The sequence below is a fragment of the Myotis nattereri genome (genome assembly GCF_964212035.1).
Source record: "Myotis nattereri genome assembly, chromosome: 4".
NCBI classification, from domain to species: domain Eukaryota; kingdom Metazoa; phylum Chordata; class Mammalia; order Chiroptera; family Vespertilionidae; genus Myotis; species Myotis nattereri.
In genome coordinates this window covers 92,740,751-92,763,778 of record NC_138079.1, presented here as the reverse complement: position 1 = coordinate 92,763,778, position 23,028 = coordinate 92,740,751, and the positions used below count along the sequence as shown (strand labels likewise).

Genomic DNA, 23,028 nt, shown 5'->3' with positions numbered 1-23,028 from the left:
TGCCAAGTCCCCTCTGCCATGTGAGGTAACGTGCACAGGTTCTGTGTGAGCGTCCTTAGGGAAGAAGTTATTCTGCTGACCTCACGTCTCTCTTTGTCTCACTCACAAATGGGGAAACGGAGGCACAGGGAGGTGAAGGGACTTGTCAAAGGCCCTCTTGCTTGGCCCTGTCCAGGCTGATATGTAGGCCTAGGCAGATAGTCTGCAGAGTGCCAGCCCCACCTTTCACACGCAGAGACCTGCACAGAGCACCCTGGGGAGTGGGTGAGATTATTTAGCCTTCGCCCAGCTGATGGACATTTCTGTTGCCTCCATGAGGCAGTTCTGCAACCTCATGGTGTGGAAGTCAGGTGAAACCCTTAGATTGCCTCCCCTTCTATTGAACCATCCACCCCTCTCACACCACCTACTCTCTCTCAGGGACCATGTTCCAAGCTGGGAGCTGCAGCCTCCCTCCACCCCAATCCCATCAGTCTGTAGGCCTATAAAGTTCCCTCGTAAACCTAAGCATTCGTTCATTTATGCATTTGTTCATTAGCAGGATTTTGTCAACTCTGAGAGTAAAAACAGAAAAGGAAAGAAAGGAAGGTTCCTACTGCTTCACTCGCTCTGTAGCCTTGAGCAAGTTATTTGATCTCTGTGTGCCTCAGTTTCCCCTTCTATATACCAGGGATGGGCTGGTAATGAGATGGAGCATGTCCTTAAAGGATGCTGGGACACCGAGCCCGGGCAGTGGACAAGCCTGACATGGGTCCATCCAGAACCCTCACCCCCTGCATTTCTGTGTGCAGAATCATGTGCCCAGCCTGTCACACACTCTGGAGGCTCTGTATTCATTTCTCATCAGGCAATTCTTGTCAAGCCCCATATAAAATGTCTCAGAGAGAGCAAACCGGGCTCGGAGGCTGTGAGCATCCTGCCCAAGATCCCGTAGCTTGAATGAGGAAGTGAGTAAGACTGGTGCTAACCCACCTCGGCGTCTGTCCTTGGTTGAGAAGCCCCATAGTCTACATCCAAGTCTGGGGGCTGGTAACGCAGCAAGTCACACATGACTACACGTTTCCATATGGGATTCTGCCAGAAACACCCTCATATAGAAGAGGACCCAGAAGATAGTGCCAGACCCCCGCTCTCCTGCTTGGAAAGGAGACATGGGGAGCTCAGACACCATCCCCTGAAGATGAAGGTTTTCCAGAGAGGAAGTCAGGAGAGAACAGAGCTCCAACTGAAGGAAGCCAGAAACCCAAGCTCGTTCCTCATCTGACACTCTGCCAACCACTGTGTAAATGGTACTTAATGTATTAAGCAAGGAGGAGAGAGAAATCGGGCTCATTATACATCGCACATTTGTGTTTCTCTTTAATATGGTAAAAGCCTGTAAGATATTTGCCAGGAGAGCAGTTGCTAAAGTCATCTTGCCAGAAAAATCATCCCGGGAGAGAGACAGTGACATGCCTCGGGCCTGGAATGTGTGTGCATGCATCCGTGTGTATCTGTATTTAATGCGTGGGGCCTTCTCAGGAGGACTTTTTTACAATATCAAGTTAATATCCAATAAAAAAATCAGTCATTTATAAACAAATAACCCGGGGCCAGCACCTGGAAGTGTCTCTGCTGCTCTGCTCCCACCCTGGGTGTTTCTGTGTGGAGCACAGGGAGGCCTCTTGGTCTTGGGTCACAGACCTTCAGGCCCCACCTCCTCCAGGCAGCCTTCCCTTAACGCAGAGTGTTAGCTGTCCTTCCTCCGGGTTCCTTTCTCGCACTCTCTTGGCTGCTTGATACACAGTTCTCTCTCCCCCATTTTCCCTTCAGTTAGAGAGCAGGACCAGGCCTGTGGAGTCTTTGTCTTTTCAGCACCTCACACAGTGCCTGGCGCATAGTAGGTGCCGAGTAAAACGTGTTTGATGAACAAATGAATTCAAGCTACATAGACATTGCTGTGTGCATCAGTGTACCAATTCCACCCTTCCCAGTTCCCTTCATTACTTTAACTTGTTCAGTAATTGCTCATGGGAAGATGTTCAGGCCTTACCTACACAGTGGATACCGACAAATTGCGACCATTTGCAGGAGGTTCAACAAAAGCTGTGCATTAGCCATGCCTGGTGACAAGGACGAGTTCTTTGACACAGCTGGGATCTGGCTTTCCCGATTCACCAACCAGAACTGGCCCGCTCCCCTGCTTCCCGCATCTCAGGCTAAGCAGGAGGCCTCCAGTGAAGCAGTGTTGAGCCCATCGGCTGGAAATTGACATGAATTATAAGACACTTGACTCTCTGCTGGGCATCAAGTGTTGTCCAAAATATTTCTGAGCTGTTGAGTTGCTTGTATGTCATTATTTCATCTCTCCTAGCTCTGAAGGCCTCTGAATATACTTAACATTATGTCTGTTTTCCCCTCTTGTTTTTGGACAGCTGATTAAAATCACCACTCGGAAGAGTCCTTCTCAGCTCTTACTCTCTCCTTCAATAACTGAGAATAATTGCTACCTTCCCCTTTAGTGCTCCCATTAATATTGAGAATTGTGTATTGCAATCTTGGTTCATCTAAGCAAGCTAGAAGAATACATCTTCAGTGTCTCAGGCTGCCGCCCTTTTAGTTGCTTTCCTATTACCAGGTCTCTGGGGTGCAGACCCCCTCATGTATGGAGGAAGCGGTTCCCTCCCCCTGATCTTCCCTGCAGCTTCGTGGTTCCCACACGTTTCTGGGAGCCATGCAGTGTAGCTTCTCTGTTGCCAGAGGCCCAGAGGTTAAGAGTTTGGGTTGTGGCATCTCACTGGCCTCACTTCAGGTCCTGTCGCTGCAGCACTGTGTGACCTCCGACAAGTCCCCCAGCTTCTGCGATGCTGTCGTCCCAGCTGCCACCTGGGGCGCAGGCGCTGACATCATGGGCTCTTGTGACAATCCAGTGAGATGCTGTAAGGTAGCTGTTGAGCATGGCCTGGCATATCCGGAACCCTCCAGTGCTAGCTTAAGTAACAGGTCAATAGAGACGCCTCCTAATTTGGTCTCTATTCTTTTGTCATTTGTGGTAACTTTCATATATGCCTGCTACTCTCTTCTTCCCTTCATTTCTCTCGTTTAGGTGGTGGGTTTTATCTCTTCCCCTCTTGTTTGGTTATATTTTTAAATCCATGTACAGCATGCCTCTAGTATTTAGTGCACAGCTTGATGGATTTTCACAAAATGAACACAGCTACACAAATAGCACGGAGCCCCAGAAGCAGGCCATTGGCAGAGCTCCAGCCTCCTCTCGTCACTCTCCCCCCCCCCAGGGGTCCCCTGTCCTGATATCTAGTCCACAGGTGAGTTTGCCTGCTTTAGGACTTGACACAAATGGGGTCACATAGCATGTATGCCTTTGTGTCTCAACATCACACCTGGGAGAGTCATCCATGTTGTTGCAAGTGGCAATTGTTCCTATTGCTGTGCAGTATTCCATTGTATAAATATACCACAATTTTTTTTATCTTTACTCTTGATGGATGTTTGGGTGGCTCCCGGTTTGGCTCAGTTACATGTTGTGCTGTGATTAACATTCTTGTCTGTGTTTTCTGGTGGCTGTAAGCCTGGCTTCTGTGGGTTTATCCTAGGAATGGAATTGCTCGATCACAGGCTGTGTTCCCTCTGGTAGGTTCTGCTGAAGAGTTTCCCATGTGGTTATCCAGTGATGTGTGCGTTACAGTGGCGCTTTCTTAGAGGAAGGGAAATACAAAGAATAAAGATACTAAGCAGATTCCCATTACCTAGCATTAACATCTATTCACATTGTGTCATATTTGCTTCTAAGCTCTTAAAATTTGATTGTAAAATATTTCAAAAGTACCCCAAAATACGCAGAAAAATATAATGAACACACATGTATCGTTGTCTGGTTTAGTAAAGGTTAGTGTTCAGAATTAAACATGACAGATACAGCGGGGTCGTCGCTGTCTTCCTCCCAGACGGAGCCATCCTGTGGAGTGCGGTGCGTCCTTCCTGTCTGGTTTTGTATTTTCATTGCATATGATTATGAGAGGGATTTTTTTTTAACTTCACATAAATGATATCAGGTATTTTTTCACACCTGTATTTTTCACCAGTGTTGCCTTTCTGAGATTTGTATATTTGGATGCATGGCCTTCTAATTCATTAACTTCAACTGCTGTGTTACTGATAACAGTTGTAAAAATATTTAGTGTTGTATTTGTTGTCCCTTGATGGGCAGCTAGGTTATTTACTAATTTTCCCTATTCAAAGTGTTGCAGCGAGCACCCTAGACACATCGCCTGGCACACATTTGACACCTCATTTCTCTAGGTTGTGTCCCAATGAACGAGGTCAGTGGCTGATGGGCATGCCTGGCCCCAACTTTCCCAGCTATTTCTAAATTGCCTCCTGAGCCAGCGCCATGCACTGCACACAGTGGGTGCACACAGTGGGTCATGTGGCATGTGAGGAGCGGACTCAGAAGAGCCAGGCAGGGACAGTCACCTTGCATACTTAGCTGAGGAATTTGGACTTTATCCTGAAAGCAAAGAAAATGGCATGGTTTTTAAAAAATGGGTTAAAATGCATTAACCCATGGACACAGATAATAGGATGCTGAAGGCCTGGGGTGGGAAGGGGGTGGGAGTGTTGGAGGGAGTCAATGGGGGAAAAGGAGGGACATATGTAATGCTTTCAACAATAAAGACTTACTTAAAAAGTGGTTTTGCACTTTTTAAAAAAAGTTCCCTCAGGAAGCAGTGTGAAGCGTGAATGGCAGTAGGAGAAACCAGCCCAGAGAAATGCCCAGAGGGCTACAAACATATCAAGAGGAACATTATTTACTCACACATCAATTTATTCAAGGAAATTTCCTTGACTATGTGCTAGCCCCTGAGAATACAGCAGGGAGCTAAACAGATAAGTCCTGTTCACATAGGGCTTAAAGTGGGGTGGGACAGATGGTATACACTTCAACAAGTATGGAGGTAATGTTTAATAACTCTGAACAGCATTAGCCAGATAAGAGATTTCACTCTAGAACTGTCCTGGGAAGGTTGCCCAGGTCATGGGAGGGGTTAGTTATGAACTGAACAGTATGGAATTTCTTCAACCTGAAAACTTAAAATATATATGTATATATTCCCACTGCCGCCAACCAAAGTAAAATTATTTAGCTTCCTTTGAAAGACAAGGGTTAAACTAGAGAGTTTAGTAGGTTTCCATCTAGCAATGAACTATTGTTTGGACTTGACCTGCACTGCTTGATGTTCTCTATGTGCCTCTGTGAGCTGGGAAATGGACCTGTAGTTCGGTTTGGACAGGTACATAAATCTTGAGGGAAAATAAAAAAAAATGAGCCAGCCCAGCAGACCTGGCATTCTGGATTAAATGCTTAATCCTCATTTCCACCTTTTATCTCCCCCCTCGCCCTCTGTTCATTCCTCCCTTCTACGGAGGGGGATGCCACGGGAAGCCCACACTGGAGTTTTGCAAACTGGAGCAATAGGTAAGGGGCGGTTTTGCTTTCTGGGGCTTTCTCGGCAGTAATACTGTTAGTGTTCAGACAGGTGTGGGGCTGTCCTCATGCCTCCCACCATTGCTTTGGTGACAATTGAAAATGCCTTGACTGTATTGATTTTGGAAATAATTGGACACAACTTTTCCCTTTTCCAACGGGTTAGGCTTCACAGCCACACTGCAGGTGGATGTGCCAATGGTGCTGGTACCCAAGTGGCAAATGTCCCTGCGTCTTTTCCAGAGTTTCAAAGTGATAATTGACTGCCTCCCAGGCATCCTCTAAATCTGTACCTAGGCCACAAGGCACAGCACTAGTCAGCACCACGGACAGTTCCGCCTTCCTTTCTGGGAATATCCAACCCTCTCAGGTGCTGAACCACAGCCCAGACCTAATGGCTTAGAATCTCTAGGGGAAGCCCTGGGATCTACAGTTTTGAAAGATTCTTGGATAACGCTGGCACAGCTGGTCCACAGACCAAGGATTGGGGGCCGCTGACCAAGTCCCAGGAGGGAAAATCCGATGCCTGGGGTCACGTGGTGGGGTATTCAGAGAGCCAGGGGTGGCGCGTCTCCTAAATGACCTCAGCAGGCCTGTTTGCTCTCAGCCTTGTGCTGTTGTGCAGAGGATCGAAAACAGTGGCAAATGTTTCCATGAGTTGGTACCAGACTTTCCAGCCAAAATCTGGCTTGAGACTAGAGATCAAATAGGACCTCAAATAATTTAAACTTCTTTCTCTTATCTGTCCTTTCTAAAGATCTTGCCACTTAACATGTGGTCTGTGGACTGGTGGCATCCGCCTCACTCAGAGCTTGTTAGAAATGCCGAATCTCAGGCCCGCCTCAGTCCCACTGAATCAGAATTTGCACAATTAACAGGTTTCCCAGGTGAGTTGTATACACATGGAAGTTTGAAAAGCCCTATTCCATGTTATTTTTATGTTCGTATCTGACTCGACCCTTCAAACAGGGCTCTCCCCCCATCCCCTTCCTGTCCTATTCACTCTGTTTCCCTCCAAGGGGGATATTGCTGCTCAGGGGGTCAGCTGGTCAGGTTCTGAGCCACACCTGCCGGTGGGCAGAGCCAGTGTGTGTGAAATCGGTAAGTCAGGATGTGCCTGTGCTCGGTCTCACCTCCCAACCTGCAACAGATGGGCCGGGGCCCCGCAGCGCTCTCTTCCTCCTCTGTGACATGCACTCATTCAAGACAGTGTACAAGGACTGGTGTGTTCCTGCCCTTGAGGAACTTGTAGTTTAGCGGGGACGGACATAAATAAGCCTAAGTAAAGGTATTTCCGAGTGGTGCCACGTTTGCATGTAGGGGCGGTGTGGGGAGCCGTTTTAAAGGGTCCAGGCAGCCAATAGTGTGGTGAAGGCCTGGGGGAGCGGGTGGAGGGTGTCAGTGGGGGATACAGGGGGCATCTGTAATACTTTCAACAATAAAGATAAATTTTAAAAAATAAAAAATTACTTTAATAAATAGTTTTTCAAGCTTCAAACAAATGAAATAAAAAATAATAAAGGGTCCAGACAGGGACATTTATACTGAAACACGAGGCTGAGGAGCAGCTGGAAACGACTCAGCAGGTAGTTCCAGGCAAAGGCAGTGGTGGCAGGACAGCGCAGCCTGCGGGCAGCACGTGGATACTGAGTGGTCAGGGCCCTCCCCACTTCCCGCCTCAGGGCTTCCAGCTCATTGGGATGGAAATGTTCTAGTTCTTGGGAAAACGTGGACTGCTTCATCTCCGGGCTTACGACTGCCTCGGAGCCGGGCAGACACATGTTCCAGGGCCTCCAGCTCCAGGTCGAGTCTGGCTCAGCTTTTCTTCATCCCCCCCCCCCCCCCCCCCGCGGTTATCTCCCCGGACTCCGGAGGTGGCGTGCGAGGCAGAGGAGGAGGGCCCATGGACTTGGGCTTGAGCCCTGACACCAGTGCATCCTCACGATAGAGACACTGGCCTCTCCCGCTTGAGCTGCTGCAGGGTTAAGTGAGGAAAGGTGACCAGGCTGGGAACGTGGCCTGGCCCAGGGAGCACTCGGAGCTGCTAGTGGTGACTCCAAGGCCCTTTCCTGGGTCGTGGCTAGATTGCCTTTGGACACCATCCTACTCCTCACACCCATCGCCTTCCCCCAGCGGGCAGGGCGGCTTCCCAGCCGTTACAGGTGGGAAAGGGACTCAGAGTGGCCCACCGGGAGCAGGGCCTGGTCTGGCCCAGGAGTGCGTATCTTAGGGTCTGAGGGTAAATGCAAGTGATCAAAATGAAAAAGAAGTAACTTTCATTTAAGTAATATCTAGCTGAAGCCGTGGTGTCTGTGACTTTGTCCCCAGTGGAACTCAGTCGTATGTATTCTCATTTCACCTGGCAGTTGATGCAGATGGTTCCAGGTGTCCTTAAACCTCTCCACTACTTAAAATGACAGGAGATCTTGTCATTAATCCCTCTGCAAAGGAACACTGGCACTGCTTCATCACAGGTTTGATAACTGCTTCAATAGAAGTGCTTTTCTTTCTAATCCTATGTTTCATGAATTTAAAAACACAGCTCTGATAAGGGGATGGGTGGGAGGCTTCACCAAAGCCTAGGCGAACCCCAGTGCCCTCCCCCGTCCCAGGACCCGCCCCCTCCTCCCAGGGCCCTCCCCCTCCCCCAAGGGTCTATCCCCCTTCTCCCAGGGCCCTCCCCCTCCTCCCAGGGTCTCACCCCTTCCCCCAGGGCCCTCCCCCTACCCCAAGGGTCTCTCCCCCTCCTCCCAGGGCCTCTCCCCGACACGTGGCCACAGCTCCATGCCCTGGTGGGGGCCACTCCCACCACCACACGTTTCAGCTGCCTTACTCTTCCCTAGTCCTCCCTGCCGAGTTCCTTTTTTGTGTGAAGCAGGTGGTAGATACATAATTAATAGGGTGGGAAAATTCACTGGAAATAATACAGCTCGTATTTATTTTTGAGCAGCTGAGTATGGAACCCTGCTCCAGGTGCTGGCGAGGTGGGGTGTGTCTGGCTAAAAGGAGGCAGGTGAGGTTGAGGGAGGCTGCGGCCATGAAGAGAGGGTCAGAGAAGCCTGTGCATTGGGAGAGTTTTGGGGTATTGGGGCAATGGGGGGCTCTAGGATGGGGAGCCAGTGGAGGGAGGGTATGACCTGAATAGTCAGAGTGGAGGATGCCAGAGAAGAGTCAAAATTTCCGTGAGGAACTCAGGAGAAGTCCTCCCACATGGACAGGCACAGAGGGTGATGGATGTGATTGAAGAGCAGGAATGGAGTGAGCTTTGGCACAGCCGGCCCAGGCTCCTGTGACCCATCAGAACCTGGTCTCTCCCTCCCCTCTCCTCCCCTCTCCTCCCCTCTCCGCCTTCCTCTGTGCGGGCTTCATCTCAGATAGGCTTTCTCCAGAGAGAGCCCCTGGCAGTGCCTTCGGAAAGCAACCCCAGTGGGGAGAGAGCGCCTTTTCCCAGGAGTTTCAGCAAAAATCCTGGGATCAGACCTGCCTGGGTTATGTGCCCATTCTCTTCTTTTTTGAAAACAGCTTTACTCTACCTTTTGTAGATTTGCCTATTCTGGAAATTTCATATAAGTGGGATCATATACTATATAATCTTTTGTGATTTCACAAAATCATAATGTTTCCATGCTGTGTTGTAGCATGCATCAGTACTTCCTTCCTTTCTATTGCCAAATACTGTCCCATTGTGTGCACATGCCACACTCATCTATCCATTAATCCATTGGGTTGTGTCCATTTTTTTGGCTGTTAATAAAATAGTTTTCTGTGGACATTTGTGTGCACGTTTTTGTGTGGACATATGTTTTCATTTCCCTTTGGTTTCATTTCATTCCGCCCAGAAGTGGACTTGCTGGGTCACATGGTAACTTGGTCTAACAGTCGGAAGCACTGTTCTTTCTCCTGAGTCCCATGAGCCATTCTAGCAAATTACCGAACCCAAAGTCATGGGAACCTCTGGGTTATAGCCAGTTGGTCAGAAGTACCAAGCTAGTGCCTGAAAGGGTGGGGAATTGGTGATAGTTGTGCAAAAGAAACCCACTGGTGTCAGAAGTATCGCAGATAAAAATGGGCCAGGTTTGCATTAAACTCAAGTGGCCTAAAAGGTGGGGCTCCTTGTCCTCCACATCTCTCATCCTACCAGCCGCAGCGTGGGGGCGGCTCAGTGACGGTTTTTGAATGGAAGGAAAGTTGTGTCAAGTTCCCCTATAAACTGAGGGGCAGTGTGGGTCAGCGAGTCCTGGCCCTGGACGTTCCAGCTCTGCCCATTCTAGAATGACTGTGGACATGTTAACTTGTCTGTAAAGGGGACCTACCACCCTCCCCTGAGAAGCGTGTTTTTGAGGCTTCGGTAAAGTGCTACATTTGAACGTTGAGGGGCAGGTGGGTGTGCTGGGCATTCAGTCGACAGCAGTTACAATCCGGGCAGCAGTCCCGGGGAATGGCGCCGTAGTGCCATCCCGGCCCTGGGGCGAGCGGGCAGCACCCCTTCCCAGGTGTCTGGGTTGTATCTTAGCCGGTGTGTGGCCTTCGGAAGCAGGGCGCCCTCACACCCTCTCAGTAGCACAGCTCAAACTCCACAGTGGAGGGAGCCACTTGCAGAGGCCAGTTTTTTAATGAACTGCCTGTTTCTGTTGCTTCTGGGTGGCCTGTAGATGTATTTTCTTTGGTCTGCACCATGATGTTTAAGCATTTAAATGAGCTGCCAACTGATTTGAGAGCTGAGAGATTTAACCTAACAGTGCAGGTTTGCCGCTTCCCAGGACAGCGGGAGGAGCTGGCACTGTGGCTGCACCCCTCACCCCCTTTTCCAGGGTGTGCTGGAATGTTCTGGGTCTCGTCCATCCTGCGCCTTCACCCTGGCCCTGGGAGAACAGGGGGTTGGGTATTGCCATGTGGGTGTGGCTTTGGAGTGTGTGCATCTGCCCACTTGCCCTAGAGAGGGATGCAAAGGCCTCCCACCTCCTCTGTCTTGGCTTTGAAACCGGCTTGCTCCTCCCAGCCTTGCCCGCCTTGCCAGGGCCTCCCTGGGCACACTGGCTCTGCAGAGGGAGGGAGGTGGGCTCTGCGACAGCCCTCTCCTGGCACGGCCCCTCCTCCGCTGAGTGATTTGGGCCACCGTACTTACCTCTTCAAGCTTCATCTTTGGAATATTACTAGGGTTAGATGTAATACTCGTAAGAGCCTGCACTCAGTTCCTGGCATCCAACACGCATTGGCTGTTGCTAACATTCTGCCGCGATTCTGCCGCCCTTCGCCCATCCTGCCATTTCAGCCTGTGGCGTCAGCGTGCAGAATGCATACTGATTGCACGGCAACAATCAGGACAGTTTGAGATGGTGGCACATAATGCTGCCGCCACTGCCATGAAAGCCTTCGAGAATCTCTACACCAGACCCCGAATGACCATCACGTTGTCAATAGACTGTGAAACGAGGGAGCTCGCCCATCTCTAACGAGGACTGGCATGTGTGAGCTATCTGTCAGCCCAGCAGTCAATGTGCAGGTCCAGGGCCAGCACAGCCAGGATGTAGAGGGGAAGGGAGTGGGGTCCAGGGCGCCTGGGGAGACTGGGACCTGAGGAGAGGGAGCACCCTGCACTTCCCCGCGGTGGCACAGCTCGGTCTCAGCCCTGGACTTGCACTTGGAGCTTTGCCAGAGCAGAACACGTGTGCACCAGATCCCTCGGGGTCTTTGTGTCTGATGGAGGAAGCAGGTGCCGACGGGAAGCACCGCCTCTCTCCCTTTCATTTCCCTCTGTGGACCTCAGCTCCTGAGACGCGGCCCCCTTGGTCGCTGAGGCCTCGCCCTGTTTCTCTCTCATCCTCAGTCTCCTGTTCTCCCGCCACAGCAGCTGTGCCAGTGGCCCACTCCCTCCTAGAACGCGTTGTGCTGCTGTGTTTTTAATGTACTTAGGTGGCCTGCGCAGTAGCGTTTTTTCTGTCGGCTCCACTCCCGTGGCTGTGCGCCTCCACTTTGCTTCTGTGCTGTTAGCTACATTTCAGGTGTGCGCCCACCATGCCTCACGGTCCCTTCCCAAGTGGCTGCTGGCCCCTCCCCATGCCAGAACGGCACACAGTCAGTCTCCTGCGCGTGGCCTCCCGGTCCAGTAGAAGTCCTCTGGGACACTCTGGATGGAATTGCTGGGTCATGTGGTCCACTATATTTATTTTCACCAAATATTGCCGGCTTGCTGAAAGATGGTTGTCTTAAAGGCCGAAGAAACCTGAATTGTGCTTTCTTCTAGAAAGGAAATTCGTTGTGTGTTTGTATTGAGTGTTTGTGTGCTGGGAACAGCCCAGTTTTTGCTTTACAAGCGTGACTTGGCCCAGCAATCCTCTGAAATGGGCACTCACACCTGCCCCGCTCCGACGGGACCTGGAGGTGCAGGGAGGCGGAGTAACTCGGCTCAGCAGCCGCTGGACTGAGCAGCTCTGGGTGACTCTGGGGGGCACCGCACTGCTTTCCTACAGAATCCCAACCCCAAGCCTGGCTCCGTGAACCTGTGGAAAGCGTTCTAAGGTGAGGAACGTGGGATAAGACGTCTCAAATTGGTGGCTCCGTGTGGCCTGCACGCTGTGTTTTCTTTGATCCACCTGATCTTAGGTGCTTTTACAATTATTTTCCGTGTTTTAACCTGAGAAGTCACATCATCCAGGTGGCCCGGCAGCGTTTCCGGGATTGAAGCAGTGGCTGGCCTCTCCTTTGCCCGTGTCTCCCTCTGCCCCTTCTAGCTCGGGGGTCTGCACATCCTGGGGGGACACCTTTGCACATGGGCAGTGTCCTGTTTCCTACCTGACTTCTTCCCCAAAGTGCCTAAGCCAGCCAGCCTCCCCCCCCCCCCCGTCCCCCCTCCCAGAGGTCCAGCCTGCAGCTTCCCTGGGCTGCACAGTCAGTAACAGAAACGTAGGCTTTAGCTGCGCCTGAGCCTGCTGCTCTCCTGCCACAAAACCCTTCGTTGTGTCCTGCTGAGGCCCAGCCCGTGCTGGCCCCGTGGAGGCAGAAGAGGCACCTTAGACCTGCTCCCCCCGTGGGGGACAGGCCACCGTATCCTGCCCATTCAATAAACGAGGCTGCCAGGAAGCTCCACACCCATTCCACCCTCCCACGGACGGGGTTCTGTTGCTATAAAGACGGGATTCACCCAGCCATAAACACTGCTGTGCCAAGCGGAGGTTTTCGGAATTAGGGTGTTTTGTTCACGCTCTGTGACCTGCAGGATCTGTCTGTTTTTCACTTCTGTGTTTAGCAAAGCTGTAGGTCTCCTGTGGTTGTTGATCCTCAGAGTCAGACCTCATCGTGCTTATGAGCTGAATCCAATGGACACGGCTAGAAATCCAAGCTCTTCCTCGCCAGCTGGGTCCCTGTATAAAGGCACTTAGTCTCTTGGAGCCTCGATTTCTTTGTCTGCAAAATGGGGATATTAGTATGTAGTTCATAAAGTAATGCCAGGCAACATTTCACACAGTGCTTGGCCCACAGCAAGCTCGAAATAAAGGGTATCGTCGCTGTCCTCGTCGGGGTTGGGGGGGGGGGCGCGGGGGGGGGGGTGGTGCGTAAATGTACCTCAAACCCCGCGTGGAGTCTGTTCCTTTCCTAAAATGGAGACCCGTGTTCGCAGTGAAGGTTTGGAGGTCCGCACTCACTGCAGGTGGGTCCTGCCCTGACAGTTAACACCGCATGGGTACCATGTGTGCGCTGTCCAGGCTTCAACCCCATCACATGGTGTGTCCCCCTAAGCTGCTCAGTCCTGGGGGCCTGCTCTGTCGCCCCCATTTTCGAGTAAGACCTGTAAGCAGTGGGGATCACCTGGGCCAGGCTGAGCAGGAAGAGGAGGGTGTCTGAACCACAGGAAGAGCACGTTGGAATTTAGTGTCGCTAAGCCCTGTGCCTTTTTCATGGGAAAATGTGGCGAGGACGGGGCCTGCGATGTCCCCTTGAGTCAGCGCCCTGTCTTCCCATCACAGGCTACAGCTCATACAGCGCATGTGTGCCCGGTGGGAAGGCCCGTCTCAGACATGATGAGGGAGGCGGGTTTCCAGTGCCCCCGCCTCCCCGGGGGGCAGTGGCACATGCCGTGATGGAGCGGAGGACTTGGGTTGTATGCCACGCCTCTCATTTGTCAGATCCGCACTTGGGTGAGTGTTGCTGCTCCCTGCACCTCCCATTCCTCACCTGGGAGGTGGGGACGGTAACAGACCCTCCTTAGAAAGTCGTCTAGAGGGTGAACCCAGGTAACAGGAGCAACGCTGAAGACAGAAGTGGCCTGTGGTGGACGTGCTGGCTGTTATCACTACTATCATTATTTTACTCTCATTCCTGCTGCTGCCCTCTGTGCCGCTCTGGTGAGGATGTTTTCAGTGCCTCGGGACTTTCTGTTCCCCATTAGGAAGGTGGGGTTCATGGTTCCTTGGCCTTCAACCACACAGTTTGTTCTATACAAAATAGAGGGCAGCAGTTCAACCACTGAGTCACACCGGCCGGGACACCACAGCTTTTTAATCCACTCATCTACTGATGGGCACTTGGGCTCCTGACAAATCTTGGCTATTGTAAATAATGCTGCAATGAACATAAGGGTGTATATATTCTTTTGAAATAATGTTTCGGGTTCCTTTGGATATATTGTCAGAAGTGGAATTTCTGGGTCCTAAAGCAGTTCCATTTTTAATTAATTGAGGAAACTCCATACTGTTTTCCACAGTGGCTACACCGTCTGCATTCCCACCAGCAGTGCATGGGTGTTCCCTTTTCTCCATCCTCACCAGCACTGATGGTTGATTTGTTGATGACGGCCATTCTGACAGCTGTGAGGTGATACCTCATTATGGTTTTAGTTTGCATCTCTCTTAGCGACGTTGAGCATCTTTTCACATGTCTGGTGGGCATCTGTATGTTCTCTTTGGAGAAATGACTATTCAGATCCTTTGACCATTTTTTTAATTGGATTGTTTGGGGTTTTTTTGTGTTGAGTTCTATGAGTTCTTTATAAATTTTGGAGATTAACCTCTTATCAGATGTATCATTGGCAAATATGTTCTCCTGTGCAGTGGGTTATCTTTTCATTTTGTTGATGTTTCCTTTGCTGTGTCAGCTGTTTAGCTTGATGCAGTCCCGTTTGTTTTCTTCTTTGTCTCCCTGCCCGAGGAGACATATCAGAAAAAATATTGCTACAAGAAATGTCCGAGATTTTACTGCCCGTGTTTCCTTCTGGGATTTTTGTGGTTTCCAGTCTTACATTGAGGTCTTTAACCCATGTTGAGTTTATCCTGTGTATTTCCTGCCTCTCAGCCTGCAGGCCTCACCCTCAACAGCACCGCCTTCCAGGCGGAGTCTCCTCCCTCCGAGGTTCACCCACACCCGCTCCGTGGAGCACTGGTCACTCTGTCCCTGTCCCCGCTTTTGTCTCCTCTCTCTGCTGGCCTCTGCCCATCCTCTGCCGTGTGCATTCCCTCAGGCACGCTGCGTGCACAGGGCTGCACTGAGCAAGCGGCTGTGCATCAGCATAATTAGCACGAGTGCCCCTCAGGCGGTGGTGTAAAGCTGTCAGCCCTGGAGGCACTTCTCATTCATGCCACAGCCCCAGGCAGCCCGGGTGCCTTTGGCCACCCTCCTTTCCAGTGGTTCTGCCTTCTCCACGTGTGGCCTCCACACGTTGCTGGGGAGGGAAGGGGGTTTCCCAGCATGTTCCTTGTTGTGGCTGCACCCGGACGTGGCTGCCTCACCCCCACTCACGTCGCCCTGCCCACATCTGGTTTGTGGCTCCCATCCCACTGCAGATGCTGGGAAATCTTGTCTTCCTTTGTGCCCCTTCTCATCAGAACTGGGCATGGGAGGGACTCTCAGAGCCAGAGGGCCTTCGTGCCGGCTCCTGAGGCCTCATCAGTGTTCCAGATGCTTTAGCCAGTGACATGCTTTCAATCCGCTGACTCTGAAGCTGCCGTCTGTACTCAGGGCCGAGCTGCTTGCTGCTCCTGAAGGAGGGGCCTTCTACTTATCTTAGGAAAACCATGTTTTTCTGAGATGGAAGTAGGAAGTCTGGGGACGCGGTCCCTGTGCCCACCTGCAGCTCGGATGAAGAGTGGCTCCTGGGGAGGCCCCTTGGAGAGGGGCACGTGGTTGAAAAGATGCCCTGGGCAGGACACAAAAGTTGTGATAGTGCAGGGGTCGGGGCCTGAACACTTGTCCTGGAAACCATAGCTTGTCATCTTCTTCACAACATCCTGCTGTTTCAAAAATAGTTACTCTTAATATGATGGCTTCTTCATCTTCTTGAAGCTCAAAATAAAATCAATCTTTTTGGAGGGGAAAAAATACTTCCATTAAAATAGTCCTGAATGTTTTTTTGAAAGTGAAGACTCACTCCCATGCTCTCTGTTACTACCTGTAAACCGAATGGACAGAAATACTGTGGTGGGGATGCCGCACAGAACGGCGGCAGGCCATGGCAGCGAGGACCCGTAAGCGGTCACAGAGAGCTGGCAGGCTCCCCGAGCCGGCTTCTCTCAGTCCCATCGCTTCTTGTGCCGTTTCAGCTGCAGCCCCAGGAGCCCAAGCAAACACCTCACAGACACCCACGGCTCCCTCAGCGCTGCACGCCACCCAGTGGGACAGGCCCCCGCCGGATGCTGCTCTCCTCCGGAGCCCCGTGTGACAAATGGGGTCTCAGAGGGACCAGCTCCCTGTCTTTGCTCACTTATTACTGGCCTTCTGCCCTTTGCTCCCTGCCCAGAGGATTTGGGATCAGGGAGCTGGTCCACAGGCCAGCCTTCTCTCCCTCCCACTCCCTGGTGGGTGTCTTTGCCATCTCTTGTCTGGACTTGGCAACAGCCTCCAGGCCATTCTCCTGATGGCTGCCTCGCTTCCCCTAAATCAGTGGTTCTCAACCTTCTGGCCCTTTAAATACAGTTCCTCATGTTGTGACCCAACCATAAAATTATTTTCGTTGCTACTTCATAACTGTAATGTTGCTACTGTTATGAATCGTAATGTAAATATCTGATATGCAGGATGGTCTTAGGCGACCCCTGTGAAAGGGTCGTTCGACCGCCAAAGGGATCGCGACCCACAGGTTGAGAACCGCTGCCCTAAATCTACCCCCACATTTATTAGTTCTTGCAACAAATATTTGTGGGGGCTCGTGAGTGCTGACCACTGTGCTCGGCTCTGCAGTGTAGGGTGAACAAGACAGCTAAAGTCCCTCCTTCCTGGGACTGTCCATCGAGTAGAGGAGGCACATGATGAACCGTGAGCTCATTCCAGGCAGCGGTCAGCCTGGGCCTGGCATTCAGGCCCCGGAACAGGACCTGGGCCCCACTGTGGGCCAAGCGAGGGCCTGTGGCTCTCCTGGCCGTGCCTCCACTCTGCCCATTCTGGGCATCCACGCCCCCCGCCAGCCCCGTCCTCCTTCCCTCCCTCCTGGGGCTGAGCCTGCGTGAGGGGAGCAGCCCTCACAGTGTCCCATGGCTGCCACTCAGTGGGGGGAGTGTGGGGTGGGGGGCAGAGGGAAGGTCCCACGGAGGCGTCACCAAGGAGTGACTCTGGGCTGGAGGCCTTGCTGTGACCTTGAATGGCCTGGCTCCTGCCTTGCGTTTCTTCCTCCCGCCTGTGCTCAGGGGGTGGCCAGGTGAATGCAGGGCAGCCAGTGACATTTCATTTCAGATAAACAATGAATAATTCCCTAGTTCCAGTGTGTCCCAAATATTGCATGGAAAGGTTCTATTGTGTGGTGCACAGTGGAACAATGAAAAATTATTGAATTATGATTTATTGAATATTGAATTATGAAAACTGAAAAATGACTCACTGCTTATCATAATTCAAATGTCACTGGGCATCCTGTGTCTTTATTTGCTAAATCTGGCACTTCTTAAAGAATCTCCCTGCCATGCTGGGGTCCTTGGCAGGGCCTTAGGGGGCTCTCAGAGACCAGGCTATCCTGGGCGGGGCCCCACCCAGCAGCTGTCACTGGGCCCTGCGGGTCCGGCTCTCTGGTGACCCAGGGTGTAGCGGGTGAGGCCCGGTCCATCTGTGGACCCTGTGGATGCGCCGCCCAGTCCTCTCTCGGCCGCAGTTTGACATGGAGATTAATCAGAGTGCGCTCCTCCTATTCTTGTGGGATGAACGACCCTGCTCTTCAGCCTCCCTCTCTGCTCTGTTGCCCCCCTTGGCCTCCGGTGCAGTGGGAGCCTCACTAGAGAAGGTCTTCCCTGCCCCTCGCTATGGGACAGGCTACAGGATCTGTGGGGCCCAGGGCAACAGGAAAACGGGGACCCCATGTTCTAAAATTATTAAGAATCTCAAGACAGGGACAGCAGGTGATGACACAGGTCCAAGTTCCAACCCCGAGCGACTGCAGGGGTGCATGCCTGGGAAGCTGGCCGGGGGGGGGGGCGGGTGTTAGAGGGGTCAGCAGGGGGCCCAGAGCAGGGAGGCGAGGCGAGGGCCCAGGCCTGCGCCTGTGGGGGCCCTACTGGGCAGGACTGTATCTCCCAGGTTTTCAAGAGAAGGTAGAATTTGTTTATCAATGAAATCTTTGTTAAATAGTGGTAATAGGTTTTTATTTAGGAAAATTCCTGTGAAGGCAAAATTAAGCACCCTCTCACCAGGGTGGCACTTGGTGTGATTAACAGTTCCACACTGACCTGTGTGGTCACTGGTTTTATCTGTCCCCCCCCCGCGGCTGGCCTGGGACTCCACCAGGGCCACACTGTGTGTTTGCTGGTGCACCCTGAGTCCCTGGCACCACATCTGGCACATGGCGGCTACTCAGTAACAGTCAGAGTCGCTGAGACTTCATTCGGTTCTGGGAACACACTGAGGGAGTTCGCTGGACCTGCGCTCCCACCTAATTTCATGAGCATCGAGCCTGTCATTAAATGTGGTCACACGTGGAAAGCCTGAGACACTCTTTGTGTGTGTGATCGTTCGATAAACGTGAGCTGTCTGGTGGCGAGGGCCTGGGGTGTGCTGTGGGGAGTGGTGTCGGCGAGGAGGCTTTGACGGAGCGCCCCTGTCTGTCTCCTCAGGATGCCAAGTTCGTGGAGGAGCGGAGGAAGCAGCTGCAGAGCTACCTGCGCAGCGTCATGAACAAAGTCATCCAGGCCGTCCCCGAGTTTGCCGCCAGCCCCAAGAAGGAGACCCTGGTTCAGCTGATGCCCTTCTTCGTGTGAGTACCATCTGCGGGACGCACTCCGCCTACACATCCTTCCTTCTTTTCCATGGCCTGTGTCCTAGACACCCTGGGCCCAGGTGCGCCAGGAGCCGGGGGAGGCGCCGACAGGGAGACTCGGGCCATGCGCTTTGGCGTTCCTGAAGGGCTCAGGAAAGTTTGCAAAGGAGAAATGTAGATTTGAGGTCTGCAAGTGAAGGCAGGGCTGTGTGGTTTTATACGTTCATATACTACGATCACAGGGGGTCTCATGTTCCCTGCAGCCCACAGGTGGTCAGAGCGACAGTCTCTCAGCTCAGGTAGTGAACCCAAGGAAAGTTTCAGGCTCCCACTGGTACCGACTGACATGATTTCCATGTTAATATTGCTTATGTATGGACAAGACTTAAAAATAGCATAAATTCCTTATTCATACACCTCCTCATAAGAGTAAGAAGTTACGTGTTAAGCACTTACAGGAGGTTACGACTCATAGCTATCCATGCAGTGCTGCTGCCATTTTCTGAGACCAGGCTTTGCTCACAGAGGCGTGTGGCAGGCCTTGTGTTTGCATGTGCCACGCCGGTGTCTGCCTGCTGACCTCTTCCTCCCGTGGTTCTCGGGTCGCGGTGCCTGGAAACACCTGCTTGTGCGGCACCTTGAAGCAGGTGGCCGTCACAGTGCATCACCTGGTCGCTGGCGAGTCCACGCTGTCCTGGCAAGTCTCCCCCAGCCTGAGACATTCACCTCCTTGGATGTGGAGCCCTGGGATGATGAAGCAGCCCGTGGTTTTCACAGAGTCTTCAGGTGGTGACTATAGTTTCGTTACTTCTAACAAGTTGCCATCATAATGGAAGCCCAAGATGGAAGCAATAGCAAGGCTGTGGCTCCCCAGAACGGGATTGGGACTTGTCACTGAGAAGCACTGGCCGGAGTCCGTGATCTGCTGGGATAAACGAGCTTCCTTTCTTCGACGCTCTCTCCAGGGTGTGCTGAGGCTGGGGGTGATCCATTCTAACAGTGCAGCCGTCACATAACAGGGGCCCTGTTTCTGCTTCTGAAGGTGGGGGCACTGCTTTGGGGGCGCACTTCCCAATATTTCCAAGGTGAATTCCCAGCACTGCCCCTCTTCCCTGCGTGGGGCATTTGAACTTGTAGCCACGCTGGTTGCTGATGTTTTCCTGATGGTCTGAGGCTTCTGTGCGGGCATGTGCTGGTGCCACACTGCCTGTGTGAAGATGCCCTGCCTTCCGAGTAGATAGACGGGTGCCTGGGATGCCAGGCCGGAGCTCGCTGCTTGGAAAGTGCGGTGCGCGTTCACCTAGGAGTCCCACCCGCAGAAAGGCAGCCCGGCCCATGGTGTGAGCAGAAATTAACCTCCCCCGAGTCCTGTGCGCTTGGCTAAGTTCCCTGGTGAACATCGAGTTAGAGCGTTGGTCCTTAGGCTCTGATACTAAGAAAGGAGAAAACACTGCCCGCACAGGCGAGCAGGTGGCCTTCCTGCTGGCACTGCTGGTGTCTCTGGTTGCGCCAGGTGTTAGCAAACATTGGCCGCTGGAGTTGTGAAAATCGTGTGCTAATGAGAGCGTCCCGGTGAGTGGCGCAGCCTCAGCCCGCTGGTGCCATTAATCAGAGGCGGGAGAGGAACTTTGTGTGCCTGATTAGCACAGGGAATACAGGTTCCATTTCACGGCCTTTAAAAATACAAAGGGTTCAGTCGGGGATGGTGGCAAACGACACAATATTGACATGAGATTTCTGGCTGAACGTTGGTCTGGGCTGGCACCCAGGTAATTAAACAGCTTTCACTGGTGGCTTTCCTCGCAGATCCAGGTCAAGCAGCCCTCTCCACCTTCGTCTTTCTGAGGAGGGGGTTACAGGTGGGATGTGCGGACTGTTGCACGTGGGGGACGGGAGAGGAGCGGGTGAACTGCCGTGTGACCAATTCCGGTACGTGCTCCCACGAGCACCAGCGAGACTGTTCCAGCTCCGACCTCAGCCTAAGAGAGCTCCGGTTTTTAAACACTCTCGTGGCTGAGGAGATAAACCCGGAAAAGCATTTTTTAAAAGATAAATCTTGACAGATTTCCTCGGCTCTTTCAAAGGGTGACTCGGGACCCTAAAGATCCGCTGTAGCTACTGAACATGCACGGTCGTGTTTACGGGGCGTGTGCCGCTCCCTCCGCACCTGCGTCTGGTGGGCATGTGCTGTGGGCACTGGCTGAACATTGACCTGCCTGGTCTCCCTGAGGGCCGCCCGGGGGGGGCACCGTGCCTCCATTTTGTTAGGTGGGACCTTACAACATTGTCAATCAGAGGACAGCTTCCTAAGGTTCCAGCTGAGACTGATGAGAGTGAGGCGCTGAGGGGTTCCCTGGCTGGCCCCAGGGTCACTCACCAGCACATGGCAGCCTGGGCTGTTCGGTGCCAGGGCCCATGTTTTGGGGTTTGGGTGACAAGCCCACAACCTGTGGATTGAGCCTGACCCTAGGACCTGCTTTATTTGACCAGTCCAGTGGGGTTTTGTTACCTGTTTTTCTTAATTGAAATATTGCCAACAGCAAACAATGAGGTGTCAGATTTTTTAAAAAATCAGATATCAAGCTCCTTTTGAAAATGAGAATTGGTCACTCTTTGTTATGGAGTGTGTGTTCGTGAAAACTCCGCCCCCCATTCATATGTTGCAGTCCTGCCCTCCCTGGGGTGGCATTTGGGGTCTTTTACAATGGCTGGGCCTGCTGACATAGTGCCCTGTGAGAGGCGGAGGAGGAGACGGAGTGCCTCTCTGCCACGTGAGGGCACAGTGCGCAGGCAGCTGCCTGCAAGTAGGGAAGGCTGCCCCTTCTGGAACCGGCTCCGCAGCACCCGGACCTTGGACGGCAGCCTCCAGAGCTGGGAGGAGTAATGCCAGGTGCTTACGCCACAATTACTGTGTGGTGCGTTGTTCTGGCAGCCGGGATGGCAGATACGCACGGCCATTCCCACTCAGCCCCACAGGCCACAGCCCCGGTGACAGTGCTGCCGTGTCCCCTCGGAGCCCACCCCACCATTGTCTCTTGGTCTTGGAGTGGAGCCTTCCTTGCTGTTCTTGTATTCAAGCGGCATCACTCAGGCACATTGCCTGCAGCCCTCCTCTCACCCACTGCGCAGGCGGCCTCTCCTACAGGGTTTGATGTGAGGCCCCGGCCGTGCATGTTCCCCATGATGCACTTGGCTCACCCTTGTGCTCCCTTGCATGCTCTGTGAGCTAGTCCACTGCTATCTGCAGAAAAGCTGGTCCCTGTCCAGTTTGGGGCGAGAGAGGGGAGATGGGCAGGGGATAAAAGCCTGTGGTAGATTTGCTCGTGGTTTTCCTGTGGTGGTGTGTGGGTTGTTTTGTGTTTTGGTTTTATTTTTTCATAAATATTCCTTAAAACTTTCAGGCTGTGCTGCCTGGAGTCCAATCTTAGATGGACCTGCTTTCGCACACACCTTCCGGCTCATTTTTTTTCTGTTCACTGTGTCAGTATTTCCTCTGCTCTGCAAGGGGCGCCAGGACTTCCCCGTATTGTGCCATCTGCACAGATCTGATTGTTGAAGAATCAGCAGGTTGAATTTTTTTCTCCAAGTCTCCCTGCCTCCCGCTGCCTTCTTGCTCACACCAGCCGCAGTCTGCATTGGGAAGTAGGACAGGAGGAAGCCGCTCTTTCTTTTCCATTTTGAACTCTGTGCATCAGTCTGGCCCAGGTGGGGACCAGCATCCGCCCATCACAATGGGGAGTGGATGAATGGCAGGCCCCCAACACCTTCTTCTTTGGGGAGCCCCAGCTTCTTTGCGTTGCCCTGGCATTCCAGAGAAAGGTGTCCACGTGGCAGATGGGAGCAGACACTGAGGGAGATGTCAGGTGTGCTTTTGAAAGCACCGCAGTGAAGGGAGGCTTGGATTCCAAGAACTCGTTCTGCGGACTGGCCCGGAGATCAGTGAGGGCTGGAATGATTTGCCGTGCTGTCATTTAGCGTGTTAATAAAACGGGCTTTCTCCGCAGAGGGACTTCTGCCTGGGAAAAGCACATGTTCTGCCATTCCTTGAGGGGAGAGAGTGTTACGGGGGTGGAGGGAGAATAATGTAGGTCACTGCACAGATCCCCAGCTGGCCTGGCAGAGAACGTGTGTCTTCCCCACGCCCCACCCCCCTGCTGCCACAGCCACTCTCGCCGTGGAGAAATGTGTGTTCTGCTGAAATAGGAGCTGCTGTGTTCTCCCAGGGAGCAGGGATTTAGCTCGGGGCGAGATGGCCCAGCCTGTGCACCACCAGAGGTCACCGGACCTAAGTCCGTTCCTTTCGCTTTACAAGTTCCTTCTGAGGAACCCTGACCTCACGTTGCTTTGTGGACCAGCCCAGCCTTCCAGGTGTGTC

At 52.5% G+C, this 23,028-nt stretch overlaps 1 protein-coding gene across 1 annotated transcript in view; it reads left to right on the top strand.

The window, feature by feature from the left end:
• Positions 1–23,028, top strand: part of SNX29 (sorting nexin 29) — a 447,929-nt gene that overhangs the window by 379,870 nt on the left and 45,031 nt on the right. Inside the window, exon 20 of the mRNA XM_081089509.1 lies at positions 18,511–18,650. Coding sequence (XP_080945635.1) covers positions 18,511–18,650 — 140 coding nt within the window. The remainder of the gene's footprint in view (positions 1–18,510; positions 18,651–23,028) is intronic.